Source organism: Chrysochloris asiatica, unplaced genomic scaffold (genome assembly GCF_000296735.1).
Source record: "Chrysochloris asiatica unplaced genomic scaffold, ChrAsi1.0 scaffold00016, whole genome shotgun sequence".
NCBI lineage: Eukaryota > Metazoa > Chordata > Mammalia > Afrosoricida > Chrysochloridae > Chrysochloris > Chrysochloris asiatica.
The window spans coordinates 7,377,172-7,403,750 of record NW_006408534.1 but is presented as its reverse complement, the minus strand read 5'-3'; the positions used below and the strand labels follow the sequence as shown (position 1 = coordinate 7,403,750).

General features: G+C 43.0%; 1 protein-coding gene across 1 annotated transcript in view; it reads left to right on the top strand.

The window, feature by feature from the left end:
- Nucleotides 1-7,906: 7,906 nt before the first annotated feature.
- LBH (limb bud and heart development) overlaps nucleotides 7,907-26,579 on the top strand; it is a 30,849-nt gene continuing 12,176 nt past the window's right edge. Inside the window, exons 1-2 of the mRNA XM_006835165.1 lie at nucleotides 7,907-8,113; nucleotides 10,853-10,955. Coding sequence (XP_006835228.1) covers nucleotides 8,088-8,113; nucleotides 10,853-10,955 — 129 coding nt within the window. The 5' untranslated portion in view covers nucleotides 7,907-8,087. The remainder of the gene's footprint in view (nucleotides 8,114-10,852; nucleotides 10,956-26,579) is intronic.

Here is a 26,579-nt window from a genome sequence, read left to right as displayed (position 1 = left end):
CCCTGGAGGAAGCTAACTGGCATCCTGCATACTTGAAAAGAAAACTGAAAGTGCTTTTCTTCACAAGAAGCGATTGTAAGTGTATTCTTCTTTTTCATAACCCCACAGGTACCATGGAATGTCTCTGGCCCAGAGTTATGGGTGATGGGGTACAGAGTCAGTTTGAAGGGAGGTTATATTGTTCTGTGGTCTGCGCTTTTTGTTTAATTGGGGGAAGGTATCAGCCTGCTGGAGCTCACCCCAGGGAGTACTGTGCTACATGGCATGTGTCCTGGTGACAGTAGTCTCTCTTTTCTGGCTGTTAGAGTGCATTCCTATGTATATGTGTATATGTGGAGAGAGAGCGCACATGCTAGAGTCAGAGCTAGGGCAGTAATGTGAGTATTTCCTTAATTGGACATGGTTCCAGTTTTCATGTGTGTGTATTTTTTTTTAGGACCTGGGTCTTAAATATTCCATACAGTTTTCTTGTTCAAATAAAATCCCTCTGGTTTAAAGGCCCCTGGATAGAAATAAAGCAAAAACCAGTGCTAAGTTTCTTTGATATTCAGGAAGGCCAGAGTTCATGGGCTTTCAGATCCCGGGGTTAGGGATGGAAAGATGAAGGAGGTGCTTCCTGAGGTAGCCCATTGGCAAGAGTATCTGCAGAGCCCCAGAGATAAGGATGCAAAGCACTTTCCCTTAGACATTTATAGGAACCAGCAACTTCTCTCAGTCTTATGACTGCCTGGGAGCTTAGACTTTTATTGCTTAGAATTCTGAGGCCCAGAGATGTCAAGCAAGTTGCCTAAGATGTACAGCAAAGTAAAGTAGAAAATGAAGATTTTGTCTGGTGGGTTTGGGTTGTGCTGCTTTGTAGACTGGTAGGTCCACAGTAGTGGTAAGGCATGCTCACACTCGCAGGACCCATGTAGTAAGAACCATGTTGGGCACTCTCTGCAAGGTTCAGAAGGCTGGAGGAACCCATGGGGGCATGAGAGGAGATGCTGACACACTGGGACCACAGCGGCACTCACCAGTTAGAGCTTTACCATTTGCTTGTCATCTGCTTGAAAGAAATTTCGATCAAGATGCTCAATGGGCAAATGATGGTCCTGTGGCACAATTCAAGGTCAGCAGTTCGAAACTACCAGCTGTTCCGCAGGAGAAAGATGAGGCTTTCCTCTCCTATAAAGATTTACAGCCTAGGAAACCCTGTACAGGATCGCTAAGAGTTGGAACCAACTTCACAGCACACAAATGCCACCACCAACCATGTGGAAGACCTGGGTTTGATTCACACCTACACAGCTCATCTGTCAGTGTGGAGGTTTTCATGTCACTGTGATGTGGAACAAGGAGCACTGGGGGCACTGTGGGTTAGACATTGGGCCTCAGGATCATAGGTTCAAACCCACCAGCCACTCTGCAGGAGAACAATAAGGCTGTCTGCTCCTGTAAAGATGTAAAGTCTCAGAAACCCTTTACAGGGTCACTATGAGTCAGAATCATCTCCATGGTGGCACTGTAGGATAAGCACTGGGCTGCTAAGCACGAGGTTGGTATTCAAACCCACCAGCTGCTCCCCAGAATTTCTTCACAGGGTCTCTGGGAGTTGGAACTGATTCGATGGCACTTAACAAAAACAACGACATGAATTGGAATCAATTCCATGGTAGTGGGTTTGGTTTTTGTGGGTTTATGATGCTGAGCAGGTTTCAGTGGCACCTATCCAGATTAAGATAGACTAGGAGAAAAGATCTACTTCCAAAAAATCAGCTAATGAAAACGGACCCGATAGGCTGATCCACAACCAATCAGGAGAATGATCTAGGATAAGGCAGCGTTTAGCTTGGTTATGTGATGGCAGCTAACAAAATCTTGGTATGGTTAAGTACCAATGAAAGAATGGTCCTTGTCAGTGTGAGCATGCATTCCTACTTGGCCACTGCAGAACTATCACTGAACAACACCCTGCAAACGAAGCCCTCCAGATTCTGGGGATGGGACAGGAACAGGCAGTGTTTTATTCCTTTGTGTATGAGGTTGCCTCGAGTCACCAGTTCAATGGAAGCTAGCAACAGCAACAATATGGTTGAATGAATAAAAAATTGAAGCAGTGCAAACAGCTTGACTTAACCCCCTCTTTTCCCCAAACACCTTAAAAACAAATAAGCCCTGTGTCTGCTCAGTGCTTTCCAAGTTACCAAATGTTTTCATAACATCTCATTTCATTCTCACATCAACCCACACACATTCTTGCCTTTCAAATTTCTTATGTACTCAAACGAGTTTTAACGAAAAATTGGCTAGAAATTCCCCTTCTCCCACTCCTTTTTTTTTTTTTCTTTCTTTTGGTTACCCCAGCCTTTGACTAATATCCTTTAAGAAGCTCCTGATTCCTAGAGTGAAGAATTTGTTTCTTCTGCCTGCCCTTCCTTACTGGATGTGTACCAGGATTCCTGATCCTTACTATTAGAATCAGCACTTTTATATTCAGTTTATAGTTGAGCTATTAAAACAAGCAAAATCATAAAAGTTATGGTAAATGTAATATTGTGGGGAAAACATAGGCTTTCATGCCAGCAAGCCTCAAAATCAATTTTTGGTTCAGCCATTTAAGAACCATAAGACTGTGGCCAAGTTACATAACTTCTCAGTGCTTCATGTGGGCATGTAGCATGTGGGTAATAAATCTAACAGATATGACTGGACCTCAACAAAGCTGCTCTTTCCCTTACCTTTGTTTCTTGCATAAGGTCAAACAGCTACTTCACTGAAGTTCTCTACAGTTAACCAAGGAGTCCTCCACTACCAGCTGAACTGTTGGCAATTCAAACCCCTAGGCACCTTAGAAGAAAGGCCATGGAAATCCTATGGAACACAGCTCTCCTCTGCATAAATCAGGTTATCATAAATTAGAATCAACTCAAGGGCAATTGCTGTTTTGTTTTTAATGCTTACCAAAGTACCAACTTCACCATAAACCAGGCAGATTAAATGCAACACTGTTACATTGTTGTTTTGCATTTTGCAAGCCAAAGGGGAGATACAGTGTGAGAAAATGTTGGCAAATGAATATGCATATAGATGGAGACCCCTATTTTTTTTTAAACTGGATGAATATTTACATACATATCCTATATGCCATGGCATGTTTGTGGCTGTGATGAACTCTAACAAGATCTTAAATTCATTACCTTTTAATTTTTTTAATGTTTTAAGTGGGAGAGAGAAGGAGCTGGGAAATTAAATGTATATAAAAAGGAGCCCTGATAACGTCATGGGTTATTCACTGGGCTAACCACAAGGTCTACAGTTCTAATCCACCAGCTACTCCCAGGCAGAAAGATGGGGCTTTCTGCTCCTGCAAAGATTTACAATCTCAGAAACAGGGTCGCTATGAATCAGAATCTACTCCATAGCATGCTGCAGCAGCAATGCTAGGAAGCAAGACAATTCTAAGTACACCATAAGATTCCGGATTTTTAATGGAAGCAGAATTGTAACTCAGCCCTCTAATTCCTGGGGACAAAGGTGAGAGAAAGGAGGCTCTGACTGAATGTTAACTATGGAGCTTTGTATACAGTGATGGTGGTGGTGGTGGTGTGCCATGGAGTCCATTTCTACTCATAGCGATGAGGCAGAACCTACTCGATGGCACTGAACAGCAACAACAACATAGGGTTTCCAAGGCTTTAAATCTCCATGGGAGCAGAAAGCCTTGTCTTTCTGCTAGATTCAAACTGTGGTTTGCAGCCCAATTCACAGTGCACTATGCTACCTACCAGGGCTGTATTGTTGCTGTCAAGTGCCATCGACTCGGTTCCAACCCATAGCGACCCTGTATGGAGTTTCCAAGGAGCAGCTGGTGAGCTTGAACTCCTGACCTTGCCGTTCAAACAGCTTTGCAGTCTGTGGATTAACCCACAGTGCCACACCAGGACTCCTAGGCGTCTATTAGAAGCTTAATAATAGCTGGTGATAGACTGAGGTGGTTACTAGTCAGCTCTTACGTTTGATGTTTGCTACTGACTTCTTGGCAAATGTGGTGCAAGGCATAATGTTGAAGTGGAAAGAACATTTAACCAGTGACTGCAGGCCTGCATTCAAGCTCCATCTATACCACTAATAGCTTGGCGAGCATGAACACACCACTTAATCTCTTAAGTGTCTTTTCACCTGTAAAACGAGGAGACTGGACTAGGTGATTTAGAAGGTCTCTTTCAGCTCTAAGGTTCTGGGGCTCTAAGTAACTTCATTCGCTTGTATTTCTATTTCTTCATTTATTCAAAGGCAGCAGGTAGAGACCTATTTCATAGGGCACTGGTAAGAAATGGTCAGTCTGCACATGGAAATAAACCATGTCTCTAGAGAAAGGAAGAAAAATGTAGTGACTCAAAGCAGTGTAGCACAGAGGAACATTCTACTACAGAGTGGAAAGGTGTATTTTCAAACTCTTGAGTTTGAGCCTCTTATTAGCTGTATAATCTGCAGCAACTCCCCTAGTTTTATTTCAGACTCAGTCTGCATATCTTAAACTGGAGACTGCAAATTGTGAAAATGCTTTGAAAAATTGCAATAGTTTTTCAAAGAATAATATATTATTAATTAGAAATGGCATGCAAATAATTTACTTGTTAGAGTTGTATCAAAGTTCAGCACCATGTCTCTTTATTTTTTCAAATGAGTGAATGAATCACCTTAGGAGAGACTTGATTTCCACTCCAATTTATCCTCAGAGACGATGTTAAGTCACAATGGCCATTAATGAAAAGTCTACCAAAGCTACTGTAAAGTCAGCTTCCTGACTCATGGGGACTTCATGCACATAGATTGCCAGGACTTTCTTCCTAGTCTTAGTCTGGAAACTCCACTGAAACCTGTTCAGCATCATACAATACACAAGTGTTCACTGACAGACAAGCAGTGCCTGCATTTGAGGTGCTTTGACTGAGAATCAAACCTGGATCTTCCATATGGAAAGTGAGGCTTCTGCCACAAAACCACTATTGTACTCTACTAAAGAGTAAACATCAAGTGATTACTTCAGTGTTCCACAATCTAGGGAAGTTTTTCCCCAGACACCAGATACTTTCTAGTGGAAGCCCTATGTCTCCAAAAAAGAGTGTGTATTAAGAGTAGGGAGGTTGTTGAGTTAGCTTTTGGAGAATTTTGAACGTTTCACAAGGCAATAGTGACAAATATGGAAAATGTGGCTGTTGGAATACAAAACTTGAGAGAGTTATTTATCCTTTCCCTTTGCTACTCTGGGAAGAAATGATCCTGCTTATCCAGGACCTTAGCTCTAAATTTTCAGTAAGACCCCAGCCTGAAACCTGATCTCCCAGCTTTGACTTCCATTTTGGCTGCATATATAGCAATATGTCATATTCAGCTGGTGACTTTGAAACATTTTCTAACCCTATACAGAAGATGGACTCCTAGTATTGCACTGTAGGATAGCACTGGACTATGAACCACAAGGTCGACAGGTCAAACCCACCAGCCACTCCTCGGAAAACCTATACAGGGTTGCTATGAGTAGGAACTGACTGGATAGCACTTAATGACAACATGCAGAAAGTACAAACAGCCCCTACTGTTAACCTCACATTAAGAACATCTCCTGTTAGCATTGTCCTCTGACAAAACACCACCACCAGAGGAACCAAATGGAGGTGGAGCTAGGCAGCACAAATTCATTTCAAGTTTCTCTTGTGGGTACTGGGGGTGGGGTGGGGGGTGGGGTGGGGGTGTAGGTGGGGAGGATCCATAATTTACCTATAGAAGGAGTTTAAGAATGCTGATCTGGTACAAAGGGGCAGCTCTAGAACTTATTTTGAAGCTGATTTATAAGATGTAGAGTCCTGGTGTGGCCATGTGGGATAAAGCACTAGATGGGATAAACCACAAAAAGGTCGGAGTTTCAAACTCACCAGCCGCTCCCTGAAAACCCCACGCAAGGTCCCTATGAGTCCTAATCGACTCCAAGGTACTTACCAAGCAAAATGAAGAGTGCTGGTGGTTAATGTGCTGGACTGTAAAGTCAGTACAAATTGCAAGATCGACAGTTCAAGCTCACCAGCCACTCCTCGGAACCCCTATACAGGGTAGCTATGTGTCATAATTGACCCTACCGCACTTCACAACAACAAAAAAACGTTTTTACTTAGGCTGTTTGTATAAATAATTAAAAACAAGAAAGTTGTTTTAAATTTAATTATTTTTATAAATTCGTATAGATTATTTGTATTTGGGCTGGTTTGAGGATGAGAATGACGAGTTTTAAGAATCAACCTCCATATGACCCTGGCATGGCTAACCCTCACCATTAATCTCATCATCCGTTTATAGGTTTCCCATTTTCGATGCCTTTATTCCTTAGAGCCTTTACAAAAGATTAATTTTGTTTGGTTTTTAATTGTCCCCGTCCATTCCCGCATTCCTATCCACACATGTTGTTGTTAAGTGCCGTCTAGTCGTTTCCGACCCATAGCGACTCTATATACGGTTTCCAAGGAGCAGCTGGTGAGCTTGAACCACCGACCTTGCATTTCAAACGGCTTTGCAGCCTGGCACATTAACCCATAGTGCCACGCCAGGACTCCATCCACACATAGATCCGGGTTATAAAGTCATTTTGCAGGAGAATGAAGTACAGGCGTGAAACGACGCGCTCCAGCCACTGAGGGGCAGCGCTGGGTACCGAGTCACAGGCTACATTCCAGGCTCTGGAGACTGGGAAGCTTGACTGCCCAGAAAGACTCCCATGGCTACAATTTCTGGGCAGTGTGGAAAAGGTTCTGCTGAATGGTCAGGTCAGCTCTGTTGTTTCTTCTCTCATAAATCGACTCCTTGGAACAGGTTTGGGTTGTGCTTGCGCTCTGCCCACCCGCAATCTCTCACACCGCCAGGCGTGTACGTGCGTGTCCTGCGGAAAAACCCTAGGACTATATACCATATCCTTTCTCGCACAAATGAAGCCTGCACAGATCTCACCGCTGCAAACTAACCCGGTGAAAGCCACTCTACTCCCGCGTGCGCTCATTCCTCCCAGTTCCACGTTTTCTCCCACCTTTCTCATAGCTTCTTCTTCTTCTTTTTTTTTTTTCCAGCGGTGCTCTAGTCCTGGAGCGGCGCTGTAGGATAAGCACTGGACTGCTAACCACAAGGTCAGCGGCTAAACCCCACCAGACACTCCTCCGAAACCTATACATGATCCCTATACAGGATCTCTATGAGTCGGAACCGACTCACAGCACACAACAACAACAGCTTTTGTGGCGCTTGCCCGAGATGACACGGACGATGGTTGCAAAGAGAGAGGTCTAGGTTTGGGGCTGAGCGCTAAAGAAGGGTCCCAAGGTGTGGTTTGGGTGTTAGGGTTCGAAGGGCGCTGACGCCAGGGCTCGGTCGGGGTTGAGGAATGACGCCCTCCGGGGGCACAGAGGGAGTCGGCGAGAAGTCACGTCCACAGCGAGTCTCAGCGTCCTCAAGGCCCGCTCCACCGATCTGGAGTCCCCAGAGGGCGCTCAGAAGGGGATGCGCGGACGCCGGCGTGTTTGTGAGCGGGAAGCGGCGTTGACATTGAACTCCAGCTCTTTTGCGCGCGTATGTGTCTTGCGTGTGTGCACGCGCGTGTTTGCGCGTATGAGAATCGTGGAGACGGGGCCGGGCAAAGAGTTGCAGCAAACCACAGTCCTCTAGGGAACCGCGCCGAGCGCGCCCCCGAGCTGTAGTCCGCACGGGCAGCGAGCGCTGAAGCCATTCATGATTTTGGTGACGTTATTCCAGGAGTGGGCGAGAGAAGGCGGGGCTTCCCGGAGCCAAGCCACGCCTCCGCCCCTATAAATACGGCTACCTCGGCTCTTTGTGGGGCCCGGAGCTCGGTGGGTGGAGGCTGGTGATCTCCGTGTGATCTACTGACGCCGTTGGCTGTGCGGTTGTCTTGGGAAGGCGGACCGGCGAACGCCCAGTGCTCGCACTCGGCCGCCTGCCTCCCTCCTTGCCTGCCGTGCGTCTGTCTGCGCCCGTGTCATCCTTGCTCGGGACGCGGTGACCGTTTTTAAATCACAAGGGCGTGGGTCAGCCTCCCCTAGGACTTCATGTCTGTATATTTCCCCATTCACTGGTGAGTATCCTGCGACCTCGGCGGGCGTCCATCTCGCGGCCGTGGCTGCCCAACCGGGGAGCCTACTCGTGCCGGCTCAGGGTGCTAGCGCAGTAAGCGGCGCCTACGCCCAACGCTAACCCAACGCCTGATCCGGTGCTGAAGTCTTCGTCAAGGTTGCAAAGGTGGGGGTGGGGGGAGGTGTGTCGCAAGCATCCAGACAAAGGAAGTGAACTCGGAGCTCTCACCCAAGCTATGGCTAGAGAGTGTCGATGTAGGGTGGGAGGATGGACGGAGAACCACAGGGTTCACGCCTGAAGCCCCCTAATAAGTCCCCTGATGCGGAGCGTTGCCAGAGTCGCGCGCCCTGGTGCGCTATGAGCTCTTGCTGTCCCCAGCCCCTCCCCTTTTTCTTTTTGTTTGCATGCAAGTCTCGACGTACAGGCCGGTGGAGCTAGTGCAGCAGCGCGGTTTGCAGAGCTCCTGGGGGTGGGGAAAAAACGATATCACGCAGAAAACCACTAGCGGCAGAGACGCTGCACTCTTTCGACCCCTTCCCTATCTATAGTTCTAAAATAATCGAGGCGTCTTTGATGGGGTCCTGAAGAGGAGTCGCCTTCTCAGTGCCCAGCTGGATGGAGCCCGGGTCCGGCGCCAGGCGCCAGGGTTGGTACCCTGCGGGGAATCCGAGTCGGGAGTGAAGCGCTGTGGGTGCGCTCTGGACGCAGTGCGAGGTCCCTGTGCTTAGGACCAGAAGGAGCGACCCGGGGACGAGCGCTGGTGGCCCCCGAGCGCGCTGCTTGATAAAGGCAACCTAGCCCCGACCGGCCCCGGTTCTGAGGGGGTAGCAGGTTCTAGCTTCTGCATAGTCCTGTTCAGGCCAAGAACCGGAAAGTTCAGTACTTCTTGCCTGAACTTTTTGGGCCCGCGCCTCAGCCTTAAGTGAGAAGAGTGCGCGTGGCGAGAACCCGGTCGTGGCTCTTCTGGCCCATTTCTTTGGAAGTTGCTTTTCCATGACCGGAGACATAACTTCCTTTGGAAGTCCCCGTTCTTGACCCTTAAGTTGCCCAGCAGCCCAGCATCTTCCTTCTACCTCCTCCCCCATCCCAACCCTGCGATGTTTAAAGAGGAAACTGAATTCTTAGAACTAAGTAAAATCTCCCAACCGCTGAGGCTTTATGAACCCCTTTTTGTCTGAACACACCTTGTTCCCATGCCCCATGGTGTGAACAGCTGGATGGATGCCTTACGGTTGAGGTTTTGAAGACAGCTGGAGGCATCTGTGCGCCTGGTCACGCAAAATCTACCCAGGTAGATACTCAATCCATCACCTATATTATCCTCTGAGAAATTAAGGTTTATTGTTGTTGTTAAGTGCCACTGAGTCAATTTTGAGTCATAGCGACCCTGCATAGGGTTTCCAAGGAGTGCTTAGTGGGTTTAAGCCACCAACCTTGTGGTCAGCAGTCCAGTGCCGATCCTGCAGTGCCGCTAAGGTTTAGCATTATTTTATTCTTGATTCACACTTACTAAACTTCCCATCACCACCAGCAAATATTAATTTTCATGCAATAACTGTGAGGTGGTCATCGCCAGCATCCTAGTAACAGACAAGCAGGACACCTGTAACTTTAAGAGGTTCTATGACTTTTTTTAAGATTACAGTTATTAGTGGCAGAACCTAGGCTAGAATTCATCGCTTTCCTTTCCAAACCCAGAGCCATTTCTGCTCATAAAATGAAGAAGAGTCTGGTACCCCTAATTCTTTAGCTGTATTCGCTCTAAAGCCCGGCTCTGTTTTTTTTCTTCATGTGTGAAGTTATAATGGTGAGAAAATACTGGCTGTTGTGTAGATGATATATAGACTTTGGTGTGTAGTATTTGGCATAATGTGTATAGGACCCAATTCGTGCCCCTGGCTTGTGTAAGGATGTGGGAGGATAATGGAACGCTTGTATCCTACTTACAGAGTACAAAGCACTTTCACATGTCAGCCATTGGTGGGCCAGTTTCACCCCTCTGGAAATTTCCTTTGCAATCAGAGTCCCAGTATCCTTAAGGCTTTTCGTCCAGTGGATATTTTTCAAGCTGTGAACTTGCAGCTGCTGTGACTGGCCTTAGAGAAGAGGAGTTGGTTGGCAGATGTGAAGCTTGCAGAGAAGCTGACCCCTTGGGGCTTTAAATGGGACATTTTTGCAACAAAAAAATACTAGCGAGACAGAGAAACATGTAGGACAGTATGACTGGACTTTGTTTCCCTGAGGATGACCTCTTATTGTTACTATATAATAATAATATGCAGTGTTCATCTTTGGATAAAACTCAACTCATGTGAAGCTTTTATTTTTAAAATTCTTTCTCCCTGGAGGGGTAAAAGGAGACCTGGTTGAATTGGTTTTAATTTAGACAGATGAATTCAGCTACTGCTTATTTTTTGTTTTGTTTTTTTCTAGTTCTGCCATTTGTAAAGGAAATCCAGAGTTGCTCTTTGCTTCTAGAAACAGATGCAATGGGTTCTAGTCTGTGATGTAAAGGAGAAGAGGGAGTGGAGGTTTTCAGACAATGGGCTTTATTGGCTGAGGTTGAAAACCCTTGTGCTCTGGGCTTATAAGGCGCTTCCTCAGGGTGTGAACTTGTTTTTCTGCGAGTTCTGTTTTGAACACCTCTCATCCTGTCTCCAGACAGTCCCCTGATCTAACAACAATGGACGTACCAAGAGTTAGAATGTGTTGTTGACTTTTGGCTTGTGTTTCTCGGCAGCCCTGACTATCTGAGATCAGCCGAGATGACTGAAGTGATGATGAACACCCAATCCATGGAGGAGATTGGACTCAACCCCCGAAAGGATGGTCTTTCTTATCAGGTGAGTTCAGTTCTGAGTTGCTGCTGGCTCTTTAGAGAACGGTGGCTTCTGCTGGCGTTGGAGAAAGCAAGAGTCCTGTGACATTTGCAAGGACTTTGTGAACTCAGAAAAGTCCCCCGGTTGCAAGCAAACCTCAATTTCCTCATCTATAAAATGAGGACAACAATAATCCGTACCTCATAGGGTTGTGGTGACAGTCTGTACCTCATAGGGTGGCAGTGAAGCTTCAGTGTGTTAAGATGATGAGTTCAAGGCATTCATAATTCCTGGGACACAGTAAGTGTTCAACAGCCATTAGCTTTTGTTATTATTGAGGCATCCTGGCTGCCATGAACAGCAAATAAGGAAATGATTTATGCAGGTAGTTTAGATCAGAACTTCCCCAGCTAGCCTTGGGTGGTCTGTTAGGAAAATGGTTGTCTCCAATGCTGCTTTCTTCTTTGTGTTAACAATTGACCAACTTATTAGGAGTTAATGTTCAGACTACTTAAAGTTGATGACATGTGCCTCCAGCAGGGGAGTTATCTCTAGGCTGTTAGTATGCTGTTGCTGGAATCTTGTTTTGGAGCTTATCCTGTCCTGTCCTGTGGGTCCAAAATGCATATTGATCCCAAAAAAAAGCTTCCTATGAATGCATTAGGAATCCTGGTGTGGCACTGTAGGATGAGCACTAGATGCTAACTGAAAGGTCAGTGGTTCAAACCCACTTGACTGTACTAACAACAACAACATGAATTAAGTAGCACCTTCAGATTTTTATCTCAGTATTCCTTCTACCACTCCATGCTATCTTTCCAGACCTGCTCTGGAATGTAGAGAAACGTAAGGTCCCTTTGGTTCCAGGAACTGTTTGGATTTGCTAGGAGAGTTTCTAGGTTATTATTAAATTTGGGAGAGGGTGGTGTCTTAATAGGGAGATTGTGTAGGGTGACTGGCTCCTATGAAGATTAATGGTGGTTCTATGGGTCCATTCAACAGGCATTACTTGACTACCCACTGTGTTATTATCTCATGACACATTAGCACTGAGGTGGGAAATCTTGCCCCATTACCTAGATGAAAATATAGGCTCAGGCTGAGTGTTGTTGTTGTTGTTGTCAGGTGCCATCGAGTCGGAACCGACTCATAGCGACCCCATGCACAGCAGAACGAAACAATGCTCGATCCTGGGCCAACCTCACCACCGCTGCCACCCCCGAGTCCATCAATGATGCCACCTGGCCGATCCATCTCGTTGGAGGTCTTCCTCTTTTTCTCTGACCCTCCACCCTACCCAGCATGACATCCTTCTCCAACAATTGTTTCCTCCGGACTACATGTCCAAAGTAGGAGAGACGAAGCTTAGCCATTCTGGCCTCCAAGGAACACTCTGGCTGCACTTCTTCCAAAACAGATCTATTGGTTCTTTTGGCAGAGTAGACAACTCCAAAGTCTTGCTCTTTTGGTGTGTCATAGGTTTATACCTCTTCGTAGGCATTCCTTAGCACATTTGTTTTGTAAAAAAATAAATAGCCTGGTGGGTGGCATGAGATGTGATGGTGGGGGAGTAATCTAAGAGAACAGGGATAAAAACTCAGGTGGGGTAACATAACTTGGCAGGGAAGGCAGATTCACCCGCAGACACTTGGGAGGTTCAAGAAGGCCCCTTTGTTTTGTGTCAGTACAGATGGATTTCTTTAGTTTGTTGGAAATGAGTATTCAGTTAGCTTGAGGGGAATGTAGGGGTAAAGAAGTACCTCTTTGTTGGATTATTTAATACCCTCAATGCCCAGAGTAGGTCTAAGAAAGATAATGGCAGGTCCCACAGCCTGGTGGAAGGCATAAAAGTTTCCTGACCCACCAACTGGGGTGTTTTTGGAGACCAGTTTCCAAGTCATTGAGTCAGACTGAATCTTTGTGGTTTCAGGTGAGGTTTTCTTTCAGTTCTGGGTTTTAGATTTCCATCACAGAACCTTTCCAAATACAGTCATCGGTATGTCTTATGTGTGCTTTTCATATTCTCTTTTTAAACCTGCCTCAGGATAAAGGGTCAGACCCTACAGGACAGTTTCCTTTGCCTCTTGGGATTCTTCAGGCCATCCTGTTGGATCTTGAGAGTTAGCACAGGTTACAAGGGAGCAAGACTAACCTGGAATTGAATGACTGGAGGAAAATAAAACCACTTTTGGGCTCCTGAGATGACTCAGTGTTGCCTGAAGAGAGGACCTTTCAACTGTTCCTTGTGGTGCTAGACTGTGGTCCCTTGCAGTTCTCACAGCCCCTCAAGAAATCTGTCCCCACTACTTGGGTGGGAGCTACTGACCAGTTCCAAAATATCTTGCTTTGAACTTCAAAGAACTCTTGTCTCCAGACAATTTCAGGCAGGTCTCCTGGTTGCCTGATGAAGAGAAAGAGAGAAAATAGCTAACCAAGCAAAATGTATAAGGTGCTTGGGTTTTTTGTTTGTTTGTTTGTTTTAAGGTGCTTGTTTTGTGCAATGTGCCCTGCAAGTAGCTACAAAGAGGGTGCAGGACTAAGGTGAGAAAGTGGCATGTCTATAAACAACTGTAATCCAAGGCAGTCGGGGAGAGTGATACTAAAGCCACTGTTGGTCCAGGTATGGATGGTATTAATGACATCTGACTGATGGAATTTGAGAAGACTTGGAAGAGGGAGGTCCTGAAAGAGCTTGGCCTTGAAACAGAATTAGGACTTGGAGATGGCCCTTCCCTCTCTCATCTAGTTCTGCTATACCTCAGACACTCCTTGGCTCCCATTCTTGATGCAGAACCCTGCAGTGAACTGGTGTGATATTTGTATCACTGGTATTCTCTGGGCCCACTCAAAGTGAGTGCCATCCAATTAAACAGATTCCCACCAGAATTGTGGGGTTTGGCACTGGGCTGCAGCCTGCCCAGTCTATATGTTCGGGCTCTGGCTAAGAGCTGGGAGTGGGGGATCACTAGCTCTGTTCTTGGCATTCCTCCTGGGGATAATAACAGTATGTGACTTTTACTGAGACCTGCTTTTCCAAGGAACTGAGAATGGGAAGGAGACATACATCCTGACTTGGCAGATGAAATAGAATCTCAGGCTGATGATTTGACCTTGAAACAAGGTCATAAATTAAATAGGCACCTTGGGCTCTGTCAATCATCCCCTACCTTCCAGACCCACTGAGAATGAAGTGCTCCTGATTTCTCTGCACCAGATGTGAGCCCTTTCTTCTTTCAACACTGATACCGTTTTATACTTTCAACTGATACTACATTGAGCTTCGAGGACACAGGTTCTATCTTTGCTTATACTTGCTGAGGTCTGAGGTCAGGGGCTGATCTAATCTCTGTAGCCATCAGTCATCGCTCCTATTCCCATCCCTCACCCCACCCAAGGTGCCTAGGAACTCAGTACCCTCACAGAATAGGTGCTAAGTGACCCATTGTTTTAATGAATTTGAAGAGCCTGATTCTATAGCTGGCCATGTAGGCTTCATCTTTAGAGTCTTTGAAGGGCCTTGTCAGGCTTATGCCTATAAAGGTTTCAAGTAGATAACTTTCTTATCTCCTGAAAGATTTGGAGAAGTCTATCCATTATCCTTAGGAAGTTAGTGCTTTCGGTGTATATAAAAATCACCAGAGCCGATGGATGCCTTGCTTTGTCTTCACGTTGGTTTAGAAAGCCTTTTTCTGTACCTTCACTTGGCATGAATGATTAAATCCCATGGGGTGGGTGAGAAAATGGTTGCTAGAAAATCTGAGTGCATTTTGAACCTGCTGTGGGAGGCAGCCAGTTTGTCATGATCAGGAGGGTCTACATGAAGGCATTCATGTCCCTGCTGGCTTTATCTCCCTTGTCATACTGGGTCTGTGGGACTCGGGTCCTTTCACAAGTGGTATAAGAAGATCTGCTGCCTAATACCATCCTCCTTTCCCTAATTCAATGAAGCAAGTCAGCCACTGTCTTGCGGAGCTTCTGCTACCTTGTTGGCTGCATGGACTCTGAGAAGGTGATATTGTGACAGTCTTTTCTGACTGTGTCCAAATTGGCCTGTGCTCTGTATAAGCAGGCATCCTGGGCACTTTACCTGTGGACACTTATGCCGCCACAACCTAAAGGACACTGGGGTTCTGACCTGGCTTCCTAACTTGTCTGACACAGCACACTAGGGCTTGTACAGCTTTGGTGCTAAAGCCTAGTAATATCGACAACTCCTTGGTTTTCCTTTAAAACGATCTCTTCTGAAACCTCTGGACCTGTATCTGATAGCTTTTCTCAATCCACTGCCATCGAGTTGATTCTGACTCATAGTCGCCCTATAGGACAGAGTTTCCAAAGCTGTAAATCTTTATGGAAACAGACAGACACATCTTTCTCCTGAGGAGCCGCTGTTCTGGGTTTTATGAGTTAGCCATACAGTGCTTAACCCACGACACCAGCAGGGCTCCTTTATCTTTTCCAGCTTCCTTAAATTCCTCTCAGATCATCACACGTGTCCCTGACTGAATGCCCTTTGTATTTGTTTGCCATTTCCCTTGGTCACATACTCCTATGTCCATCCATCAGGCTGGCAAGCCGTGGACTGTTCTTCTCAGGAAAACTAAACAAGGATGCTTACAAAACAAAAGAGTGGTTTCTTCCGTCTCCACAGTGCTCCTATTCCTTGTACTTCCCCTTTGAGCTAGAGAACTAAGAGCTTCCCTTCAACTTCCTCTTCTTTTCTCAAGGCAGGAGACAGTAATCTGCTGGCACTTTGGATTGTGGCAAGGAAGGGCAGTGATGGATTGACCTTTTTTTGTTTGGTTACAAGCTCTATCATTTGCTTCTTGCAGTATAAGAGCTTCCGTGTTAAGGAGTGGGTAAAAGGACGAGTTCTGGATGAAAACCCACCTCTCACTGCACAGGATCTTTTGTCTCTTCTGAGAGGTCCAATAATAGCCAGCTCCTTTCTCTCCCCTCCCTCACTTTTTATCAGCAACAGCAATGCCTCCGTCAGAGAACAAGTGCAGATTAAACCTTGGTCAGACTGCAGTTCACAGACACTCGCTTTCTCTTCCCTCTTTTGGACACTCTGAAGACCTCCAGAGTTGGCTTTGCCAATGCTGTTTCCACCTGGTTATGATGTGGGTGCTCAAGTAAGTGATGGGCTATACGTCCTCCTTGAGCAGTCCTCATAAAGGTCCTGCTCAGTGTCCCTGATGGTCGCCCCTACAAGCTCTTGCTCATACGGCCATTCTGGGCATAATTTATGAGCTGAGTGTGTCTGGCAGTGTGGCAGCATCTCCTTGCTCCCCTTATCCCATTGGCTACCCCCAGCCATCATATCCCACATGTTCCCAAGAGTTTTGATGCAGAGTGACTGCATCAAAGTCCCATGGTCACCAGCATCCTTAAAAAGCCCCAGTTGTCCCTGGAGTGACATAAAGCTAAAATTCCAGAACTCTTGGCAAAAGGGATCCAACAGTGGGACATGTATGTTACTGGAATTACTACAAGTTTTCTCTCTCCTATCCCTTCCCCCACTAGCCCACTCTCTACTTGGTAAAAACCTTAAGAAGGTGATGCCAAGCAGGCAGCGAGGGCCATGCATTTCAGAGGAGCAAGGAATACATTTCTCTGAGGCCGTTAGGACTGTGTTCCCACATACTGCCTCTTTTTGAGTTTAGATCCACCATGTTCAGACCAAGACTACTTTGTATGAGGGACCCAACATCTTCCTCTCATTGCATAAGACTTTGACACAAACATCGCCTTCAGGGTTTTGTAATGCCCCTGGGTTAGAGCCTGCAGAGGGCTGGGATTATTCCCAGGGGGACCCCCTCCCTAAATCACACTCCGTAGTCACAGCAGTGAGTCTGTAGCTCAGCCAAGGATAGAACAAGCCTTCTTCACTTTCCCAGCCAACATGTTGCACAGTAGAGCTATACAGCCCAGCCTTCCCTCAAAGGGTCTGTGTTAGGCTTGACACCTCTCAAAGTGGTCATGTGTTCCTCACTCCATGTCTTAGGCAGCTCCTTGTCCCTACAATACCAAGCACAGTTGCTTACTGAGTATTGAATGATTGATTGGATCCTCCCTTTCCTGTTGAGAATTATCCCTCTACTTTGGAAATCCCACAGGGTAGATTTTTAAAGAATTATTATTATTATGGGATCAGCATTTTCTCTACGTCAACCCAGACTCCCAAATTGGATATAGAGAAGGATTGTACTGTTAGGAAAAGGGATGAGTTTGAGTGTCGAATCTTGTGACTGTAGCCAAGAGCTATTCCTGGGTGTCTGGGGAATGTCCTGAAATGCTCTTTCAGGTCTGAGTCCTGAAATAATCCTCAGAGGACATGAAGGCAGGCGCTCATTCGTTCATTCAGATGGAGCTCAGAGTTGCCGGACTTGGTTTCTTCCCAGTCTAGCAGCTGCTGCACTGCCTCTGCCTGCTGCTCACCTGGCCATCTGCCCTTCCCTTATCCCGGTCCTCCCTCAGGAGGGGCTCTCCTTTAGTAAATCAAGTCCCGTCTTTGCTGACACAGACACATCTTGAAAAAGTGAAAATTTGCCAGAAGTTTCTTCTAACTGTTGTCAAGCTGGCACTTGGATCTGAAGGGAAGTTTTGGGACTCCTGGCTCCCGCCCATTGGATTTAAAGTCTTGCACTGTTGGAAGCTCATTTTAGGTCAGTGGAATTGCAGAGGCAACACATGTTTGTCTGAAGTGGTGTCAGCTACTCACCTCTTGGGAGGGAATATATTTTGGAGTCAATGAGAAAGACAATTCTGGACCTCTCACACAAAGTGAAATTGGCCTGAGGGTTAGTTGGTCGGTATGCCAGACCTTCCTCTAACTTGTTTTAGCATAGTTCCCAGACAGAATTTATAGCATACCTTGAATTCAATTCCTTCTTCCTTTACTTCAGAGACCTTAAAGCACTCATCCACCCTAGGTTTGAAAGGAACCCTTGGCTTTTCCAAATACCTAAAGGTTTTCTCAAGACATAACCCTGTGTAGAAGCTCTCAGGTAATGGATGGCCATTTACCCAAGAGGTCAGCCGCTCATCCCTATAAACAGAGTTGTGGTATCTGCCAAGATCCATACATGCTCACATGCACACACTCACATACAACCTACAGGGCAGACTATGGAATGCTAATAGTGGTTGTTTTAGATTAGTGTTATAATTATAGGCAAGTTTTCTTTTCCTTTTCCTCTTATTTTTTTTAAAAGGAGTTCCATATTTTCAGTGATACATTCTAGTATGTATTTTATTATCGATGCCTTTCTCTCCCAAATTATTTAAGTAATATACAGCTGTTATGGAAATTTTATTTTCTTCTTTAAACTTTTTGTTTTCCATCATGTATAAATCACAACCGTTAACATGTAGCTTATTTTGTGTTCTCATCCCAGACATTTTTATTTTTATGTAGCGGAGACCACACATAGTTGCATTCTGCTTTATACTTAATGACATGTAAGGAATTAGCATCATGCCATTACAGTTTATTTTTTAAATGCTTCAAAACCATCTTTCAAAAATTGCCATTGTATCTTAAAGGCAAAGCATAGTTGATGTAACTATTCAATTGTTGGATTTTTAATGTTTTATACGTCTCTTCTTGTTGTTATAATGCTATCTATCATATATATACATATTTATATATAAGTAGTTTATATATCAATATCTGCCCATAGATCCTACTATTTCCACAGAGTTTTTTTTTATTTGTCTTGTCTTTTACTTTGTGGATGTAGGTAGAAAGGGAGACAACAGAATTTTTTTTCCAATACATTTTATCAGATTCAAGTCACAATTATTTAAAAAACTTGAAGCTAAAAATGAAGAACTCTGTTTCTCTCAGTACCAAGTCGTGTACTCTAGGGAATCTCCTGAGAAGAATGTTTTTTTTTTTTTTTCTTCTTGCTTTTCTCTAAGATTAGGGGTTCTGGAGTGATGCTGAGTGATAAACACTGGACTGCTAACCTCAAGGTTGGTTGTTCAAACCCACCAGCTGCTCCTTGGAAACTATACACAGGTACTATGAAAAGACACATAGACATATGGAGTTTGAATTGCCAACCTTGTTGTAATTAGCCCAACAGAGTTCTGCATGTAGAATTTCTGAGTAAAAAGAAATAAAGGTTTGTGCTTGTGTATTTCTTACACTTACAGAGGTAATATCGCTCCTCATAGAAGTTTAGGCAAATAATACAGAACAAAAAATAAAAGTAGAAGCTGCCCATAATCTTATCATAGAAATATTTCAATATGTTAGCTTCCAGTACTTTTCAATGCATTTATATTTGCAATAATAAAATTCAGATAATGCTATATTGCTATAGAGAATTCTTTTTTCATTCAACGTACGCTTGCAACTATGCTCTTGTCATTGAATTTTCTTTATAAAATAGGATTTTGTTTTGTAATGTACTGTTTTTTATTGCTGGACATCTAGGTTGCGACATATTTTGCTATTAGAAAGAAAAACAGCCACGAACAGCATTTCAGCAGAAATCTCTGCATAGATCTGATTGTAGCCTGGGAATAAATTCCTAGAAGTAGAATTACTGATTCAAAGAGATTCAACATCATTAAGCCTCTTGATTATACATTACTTTAAAAACAGAAAACATAAATAAGAGAATTTGTCAAAATAAATGCTCCCCGCATTGGGAGCGCTAGTAAATAGGAACTTATGGGTGTATTTTGTTTATATTCTACTGGTAAAATCTGCTGAGTTGTGGTGGGGGAGCAGGGGTTAGGTGACTGCTTGGTAGAAAGAGTCAGAAAAGGGATGATTCCTTTAATAATACTTATTATTATTAGTTTATTAATTACTTCTTTTAAGCAGAGATGATTATAATTCATATGTTTAAGCAACATTTAGCGTAGCTGGTGACCACATTCATGTCCTATGGTGGGTATATTGACATGTGCACTGGATTATAAGTACATATGGGTTTGCTCTACGTGTCTCCTTTACTTTATTAACAATACCGAGCATTGTGAGACATCAAAATAGACCTGAACCTGGAGAACCACAACAATTGGTCAGCCATAGGCTCAGGGCCCTGGTCTATCTTGATTTTCCTAGGATTTCAAGCCTGGTTTTGGGAATACATTGCATACCCGTAATCAAGGATAGGCTGGGTTCGTGGGTAAATCTTGGCTCCCACATCAAAAGGCCTTCCTCCTAACAACTCTCAATCCCAAGGCTTCAGTAAATGATGCAGTTCAGTGTTTAATGGTCTGTAGACCTTGTTGGTTTACAAAGTTAAGTGATACATAGACAGACATACTTTAAAAATGTAAAGTTATTAATGCTTATCGGTGCTAAGAGGAGCCCTGGTGGCACAGTGGTTAAGTTGCTCATCTGTTAACCTAAAGGTTAGTGGTTCAAACCCACCAGCCGCTCTGTGGGAGCAAGATGTGGCACTCTGCATCTGAAAGGATTTACAGCCTTGGAATTGTGACCACGCAGTTCTACTCTGTCCTATAGGCTTGCTATGACTCAGAATGGACTTGAGGCAGTGGGGTTTTGTTGCTATGGTAGGATGGGTGGCAAGTAATATGAATCTCTCATTTATGTAGTGACAATTGTTGGTAAGTACTAGCAGGTCATTTCTGACTCATAGCGACCCTATAGAGGGTTTTTCAGGTGTGGCTAATAGCTTTGAACTGCTGACCTTGTGGTTAGCAGTCTGGTGTCCATCCTATAGTGTCACACTAGGAGTCCTATGTAATGATGAAGTTCCATTTAAAAATAAATATAAACTGTCAAAAGGTGAGTATTTTAAGAATATGTGAGCCATTGTTATGTATGTGTACATGGGCATGACAGGAATGCTAAAGAAGGTAAGGTGCTCCCTGACATCCGGAGGTTGGTAATCATGGATGCATGCCAGTGTGGAAAAGGATAGCATGGATTTTGTAGACATCAGTGTTATTAACATTAAGGACTCTTTTTTTTTTTTCATTATTCAAAAATTGAATGTATCCTCCTAGATGAAAGCATTCTTAAAGATCAGCTAATACATGTACTAAATTATGATTACTGTTTCGTTGGTCATTTCCTCTCCTCTTATACTGCATAAGCATTTGGCAACAAGGTTGGCTTAAAGTACAAGGTTAGAGGTTCAAACTTACCAGCTGCTCTTTGGAAAGCCTATACAGGGTTGCTGTGAGTCGGAGCTGACTCAATGGCACTTAACAACAACAACATATGGCAACTAAAGCATCAGGATCCTTCAAGAAGGATCTTTTCCTTGGCAACTTATTATTGAAGTGTTCCATGCCAAATTTTTAAATAATGCCTCCATGTATATACTACTTTAACAAAGTGTTAAGATGGTAGGACCGCTACCTCTGGGGTTCACAGGAACTTTCCAAAGGGTATGATATGACAGCAGGGAGTGTTTTCAAGAAATCAATTTCCACATTATTATCTTCTTTCAGTTGCTTTTCTAAAAACTGAATTTCCTGAAGACAGATTTTACCCATTTTCTTTCCCTACTTTTCCTGTCAAGATCATCCTGCTCCAACTTTATGAGAAGGACCTGTCACTCATCCTCTGAATCTATTAAGGTGCCTTTCCCCAGCTATGGAAACACCAGAAACATCAAACAAGTGGACCATTCAAAATGTCACTCTCTAAGAAGCCCCATAAGCCCTATTCATCTGTCATATTAAGAGATACCAACCTAATAACATTTTATCTTAGTGTTTAATAATTATTTGTAGTTTGTTCAGTGATAAAATGCAAACTAATATCCGCAATAAGTCCATCCAGTTTTTTTGTTTTTTGTTTTTTGTTTTTTTTAAATTAACAAAGTCTTAGGGTCACCTACCACTGCTGTTAAATCAATCCCAACTCATCATGACCCTAAAGGGCAGATTAGAACTGCCCCCACAGGGTTTCCTAGGCTGTTAATCTCTACAAGAGCAGTCTCATAGCCCAAGAGGCTGGCAGGTTCAAACTGCTGACCTTGTAGTAAGCAGTCCAGTAGTTAACCCACTGCAGATCAGGGGTCCATCATAGGGTCCCAGGAAATAAAAATTAAATATCAATATGATTATATGTTTTTATTTCTGAGAAGTATGAGATGCTAATCAAAGCTTTCAAGCTTAAAGTTACATTAGGATAAAATTCTATGTAAGAAGTAGAATAAAAATATTCTTTCAAGTAGGGAAAGTAATAGTATAAGATTTGACTTAAGAGTTTGTGCATGAGGTTTTTTATAGGTAATAATTGATATCAAATCACTGTGGTATTTATAATCCACTGACTGCATTTGAAAGAGCAGTGGAAAAGTTTTTCTTTGAAGTGCTAATATTTATAATATATCAAAACATTTAGGTCAACTAACAAATGTTTAAAAGGACACATAATTTTAAAAAATTCTTTTAAGAGGTGAATAAACAAAAAGTGTGGATACCATGGACAGATACAATCTCCTTAGTATCAAAACTCTAGCACCAATGCATCTTAAAGCGACGGGGGCAACTTTAAGATTGGTCCAGGTGCCTGTTTCAGTCTCCTATCAGATATGGAGTACACTGTATTGTAGCATGAGACTTGGTCATCTAGACAGTCTTTGAACCCCGCCAGAGACAGGGAGCTCAGAATCTCTCATCACAGCAGGATTCTGGTCTAGGAATCAGGAAAACTGATTTCTAATCTTGGCTTCGCTACATTTCTCTCATCTCAGACAACTCACGTTATCTGCTTAGGTCTTGACCTCCATATATATTTTTAAAAGTTTTTATTGTGAATTAAGTGATAGTTTACATAGGAGAACATGGGTTTTACACTCATCCTATTGTATTTCGTTTCATTGCAATGATTACAATCCCTTCCATGCATCATTATTCAAGAGTATTTACCTCTATTGAATAATTACCTCTATTTACCTCTATTGTTTTGTTTTTTGATGTACACAAAAACATTCAGGAATATATAATAATTTAAATGAACAAAGGGCATGTTCTGCAAGCCTGCCTCCTGGCCTCCAGCACACAGCCTTTCTCTTTCCATGAGTCTAGAGTCTCAGCTGCTCTATTTCTCCATGTCCTCATCTCTGCCTCCATCTCTGGTGTCACTGCTTCTTTGGATGGGGTCTCACATTCTGCTCCTGTTCTTCTCCCTTGATGTTGACCTTCCTATTTTTAAATGAGTGGACTGTGTCATTTCTGTTAGAATGTTGTACAAGGGTAAGTCAAAAAGTATTACTACTAGAGTTCTAGTTCAAACATACATGGATTTCCAAACAAACATGTCTGCAAGTTCTTTCAGAAATACACTGGTCTTAGTCTCATTAGGGTGCCTTCAAACAAAAAGCGGGGGAGTCCAATCAAAACAGTGGCTCCTCAGGGCATCTGTTGGACTGATTAAATTCAAGGTAGAGAGACCACCTCAGTTATAGTGACTGCTTTATTTGTGTGTGTTGGGGGGAAGGTTTTGGCCTTCTTGATAAACACAGGTTGATCATGGCTTATTATTAAGTTTTAAGAAAATTGAAAACTGGATTGGTGAAAAAAATGGCCAAGAAAGTTTTACTAGCGAATATTCTTCCCATCAGGACAATACATCTGTACATTCTATTCTTTGAGGGTAGAAAGGGCAGTCCTATGAGAATGTAATTGGGAAGTCTCGCCCCATTCACCCAATAATCTTGATCTTGTCTCAGATTTCTCTTTGCTCTCAAAACTCAAAGAACATTTAAAAAGAACACGATTTGTGACCCTCCAGGATGCCAAAACTGATGCTTTGATGCACTGTAACTCAAAGAGCATAAAATTCTTTGAGGAAAGGTTAGAGAGATGGAAACACTACCTTCAGAAGTGTATAGACCTAGATGGACACGTGTCAAGATACAGTAGTTTCACATTTTGATATTTTTGTGTAATACAGAGTCCTATAATTTTGTCCTACTTTGGATAGTGAATAAGGAAGACCATAGAATAATTGATACATTTGAATTATGGTGTTAGAGGAGAATTTGAAAAGTACCATGGACTGCAAGAAGAGGAACCAAATCTGGGTTGCAAGAAGTACAGCCAGAATGCTCCTTAGAAGCCAGATTGCCAGATTTCGTCTCTTATACTTCTGACATATTGTCAAGAAGGACAAGTCCCTGGAAAAGGACATTATGCTAGGTAAAGTGGAGGGTCCACCACTCATCTGTCAGTTTGTCACACTGTAGTGGCTTATGTGTTGCTGTGATTCTGGAAGCTACGTCACTGGTATTTTAAATACCAGGAAGGTTACCCATGGTAGACAAGTTTCAGATGAGCTTCTAGACTAAGACTAGGAAGAAGAAGAGATGGACTACTTCTGAATATTTAGTGAGTGAATACCTTATGAATAATAGCAGTGGAACACTGTCAGATAGCACCAGAAAATTGAATATTGAAACATGGTGAAGAGCACCAGAATATTGTCAGATATAGTGCCAGAAAATGAGCTCCTCTAGTTGAAAGGCATTCAAAATATGACTGAGGAAGAGTTGCCTCCTCAAAGTCAAGTAGACCGTGATGATGTGAATGGAGTAGAGTTTTCACAACCTTCATTTGCTGATGTGGCACAACTCAAAATGAGGAGAAATAGCTGTAAACATCCATTAATAATCAGAACATGGAATGTATGAAATATGAATCTAGGAAAATTTGAAGTTGTCAAAAATGAAATTGAATGCATAAACATAGATATCCTAGGCATTAGTGGGTTGAAATGGACTAGTATTAGCTATTTTGAATTTGACAGTCATATGGTTTAATATGTCAGGAATAACAGATTGAAGAGGAATGGTGTTGCAATCATCATCAAAAAGAACATTTCAAGACATATCTTGTAGTATAATGCTGTCTGTGATAGGATAATATCCATATGCCTACAAAGAAGACCAGTTAATACAACTATTATTCAAATTTATACACCAACCACTAAAGCCAGTGGTGATTAAATTGAAGAATTCTACCAGCTTCTTCAGTATGAAATTAATCAAACATGCAATTAAAATGTATTGATAATTACTGGTGATTGGAACGCAAAGGTGGGAAACAAAGAGGAAGGATCAATCGTTGGAATCTATGGCCTTGGTGATAGAACTGATGCTGGAAATTGCATAATAATATTTTGCAAGACCAATGATTTCTTCATTGCAAATACCCTCTCTAAACAAAATAAAAGATGAATATACACATGGACCTCACCAGATGGAATACAAGAAATCAAATAGACTACATCTGTGGAAATAGATGGTGGAAATGCGCCATATCATCAGTCTAAACAGGGCCAGGGGCAGACTGTGGAACAGACCATCAGTTGCTCATATGCAAGTTCAGGTTGAAGCTGAAGAAAATTTTTTAAAATATCTGTAAGAACCAAAATATGACCTTAAACATATCCCACCTGAATTTAGAGATCATCTCAAGAAGAGATCTGATGCATTAGACACTAATGACCAAAGATAAGAAAAGTTGTGGGGTGACATCAAGAATATCATATAGGAAGGAAGCAAAAGGTCATTAAGAAGACAAGAAAGAAGGAAAAGACCAAGATGGATATTAGAAGAGACTCTGAAACTTGTTCTCCAGCATACAGATGCTAAAGCAAATGGAAGAAATGAGGAGGTAAAGGAGCTGAATAGAAAATTTCAAAGGGTAGCTCAAGAAGACAGAGCCAAATAATATAATGAAATATTCAAAGACCTGGAGTTAGAAAAACATAAGGGAAGAACATGCTCAGCATTTCTCAAGCCAAGGGAAGAGAAGAAAAGAATTCAAACCTGAACTTGCAATATTAAAGGATTCTATAGATAAAATATTGAATCAAGCAAAAAACATCAAAAGAAGATGTACGGAATACACAGAGCCACTATACCAAAACGAGCTAGTATATGAACAAGAGTAGATGATATTGAAGGAAAAAGTCCAAGATGCAATAAAAGCACTGGCAAAGAATAAGGCGCTGGGAATTGATGGAATACAAATTGAAATCTTTCAACAAGCTAATGTGACACTGGAGACACTCACTCATCTAAGCCAAGAAGTTTGGAAGACAGCTACTTGACCAACTGATGGGAAGAGATCCATATTTGTGCCTATTCCAAAGAGAGGTGACCCAATGGAACATGGGAATCCTTGGATAATATCATTAATGTTGAATGCAAGTTAAATTTTGCTAAAGATAATTCAAAACACTCTGAAACAGTACATTGAGAGGGAACTGTCAGAGGTTCAAGCCTGATTCAGTTAAGGACATTAAAGGAAGGGTATCACTGTTGATGTCAGATGGATACTGGTTGAAAGCAGAGAATATCAGAAAGATGTTTGCCAGTTCTTTATTAACTATGAAAAGGCTTTCAATTATGTGGATCTTGACATGCTATGACAACATTGCAGAGGAGTATTCCAGAACACTGAGTTGTGTTTATGAGGAACCTGTGCATAGACCAAGAGGTAGTTATTTGAACAGAACAAGGGAACACTGAATGGTTGAAAATTAAGAAAGGTGTGTGCCAGTGTTGTATTCTTTCACCATATTCAATCTGTATGCTAAGCAAGTAACTGGAGAAACTGGATCATTTGAAGAAGAATGTGGCACCAAGATTGGAGGTAGTCTCATTAACATGATATGCACACGATACAACCTTGCTT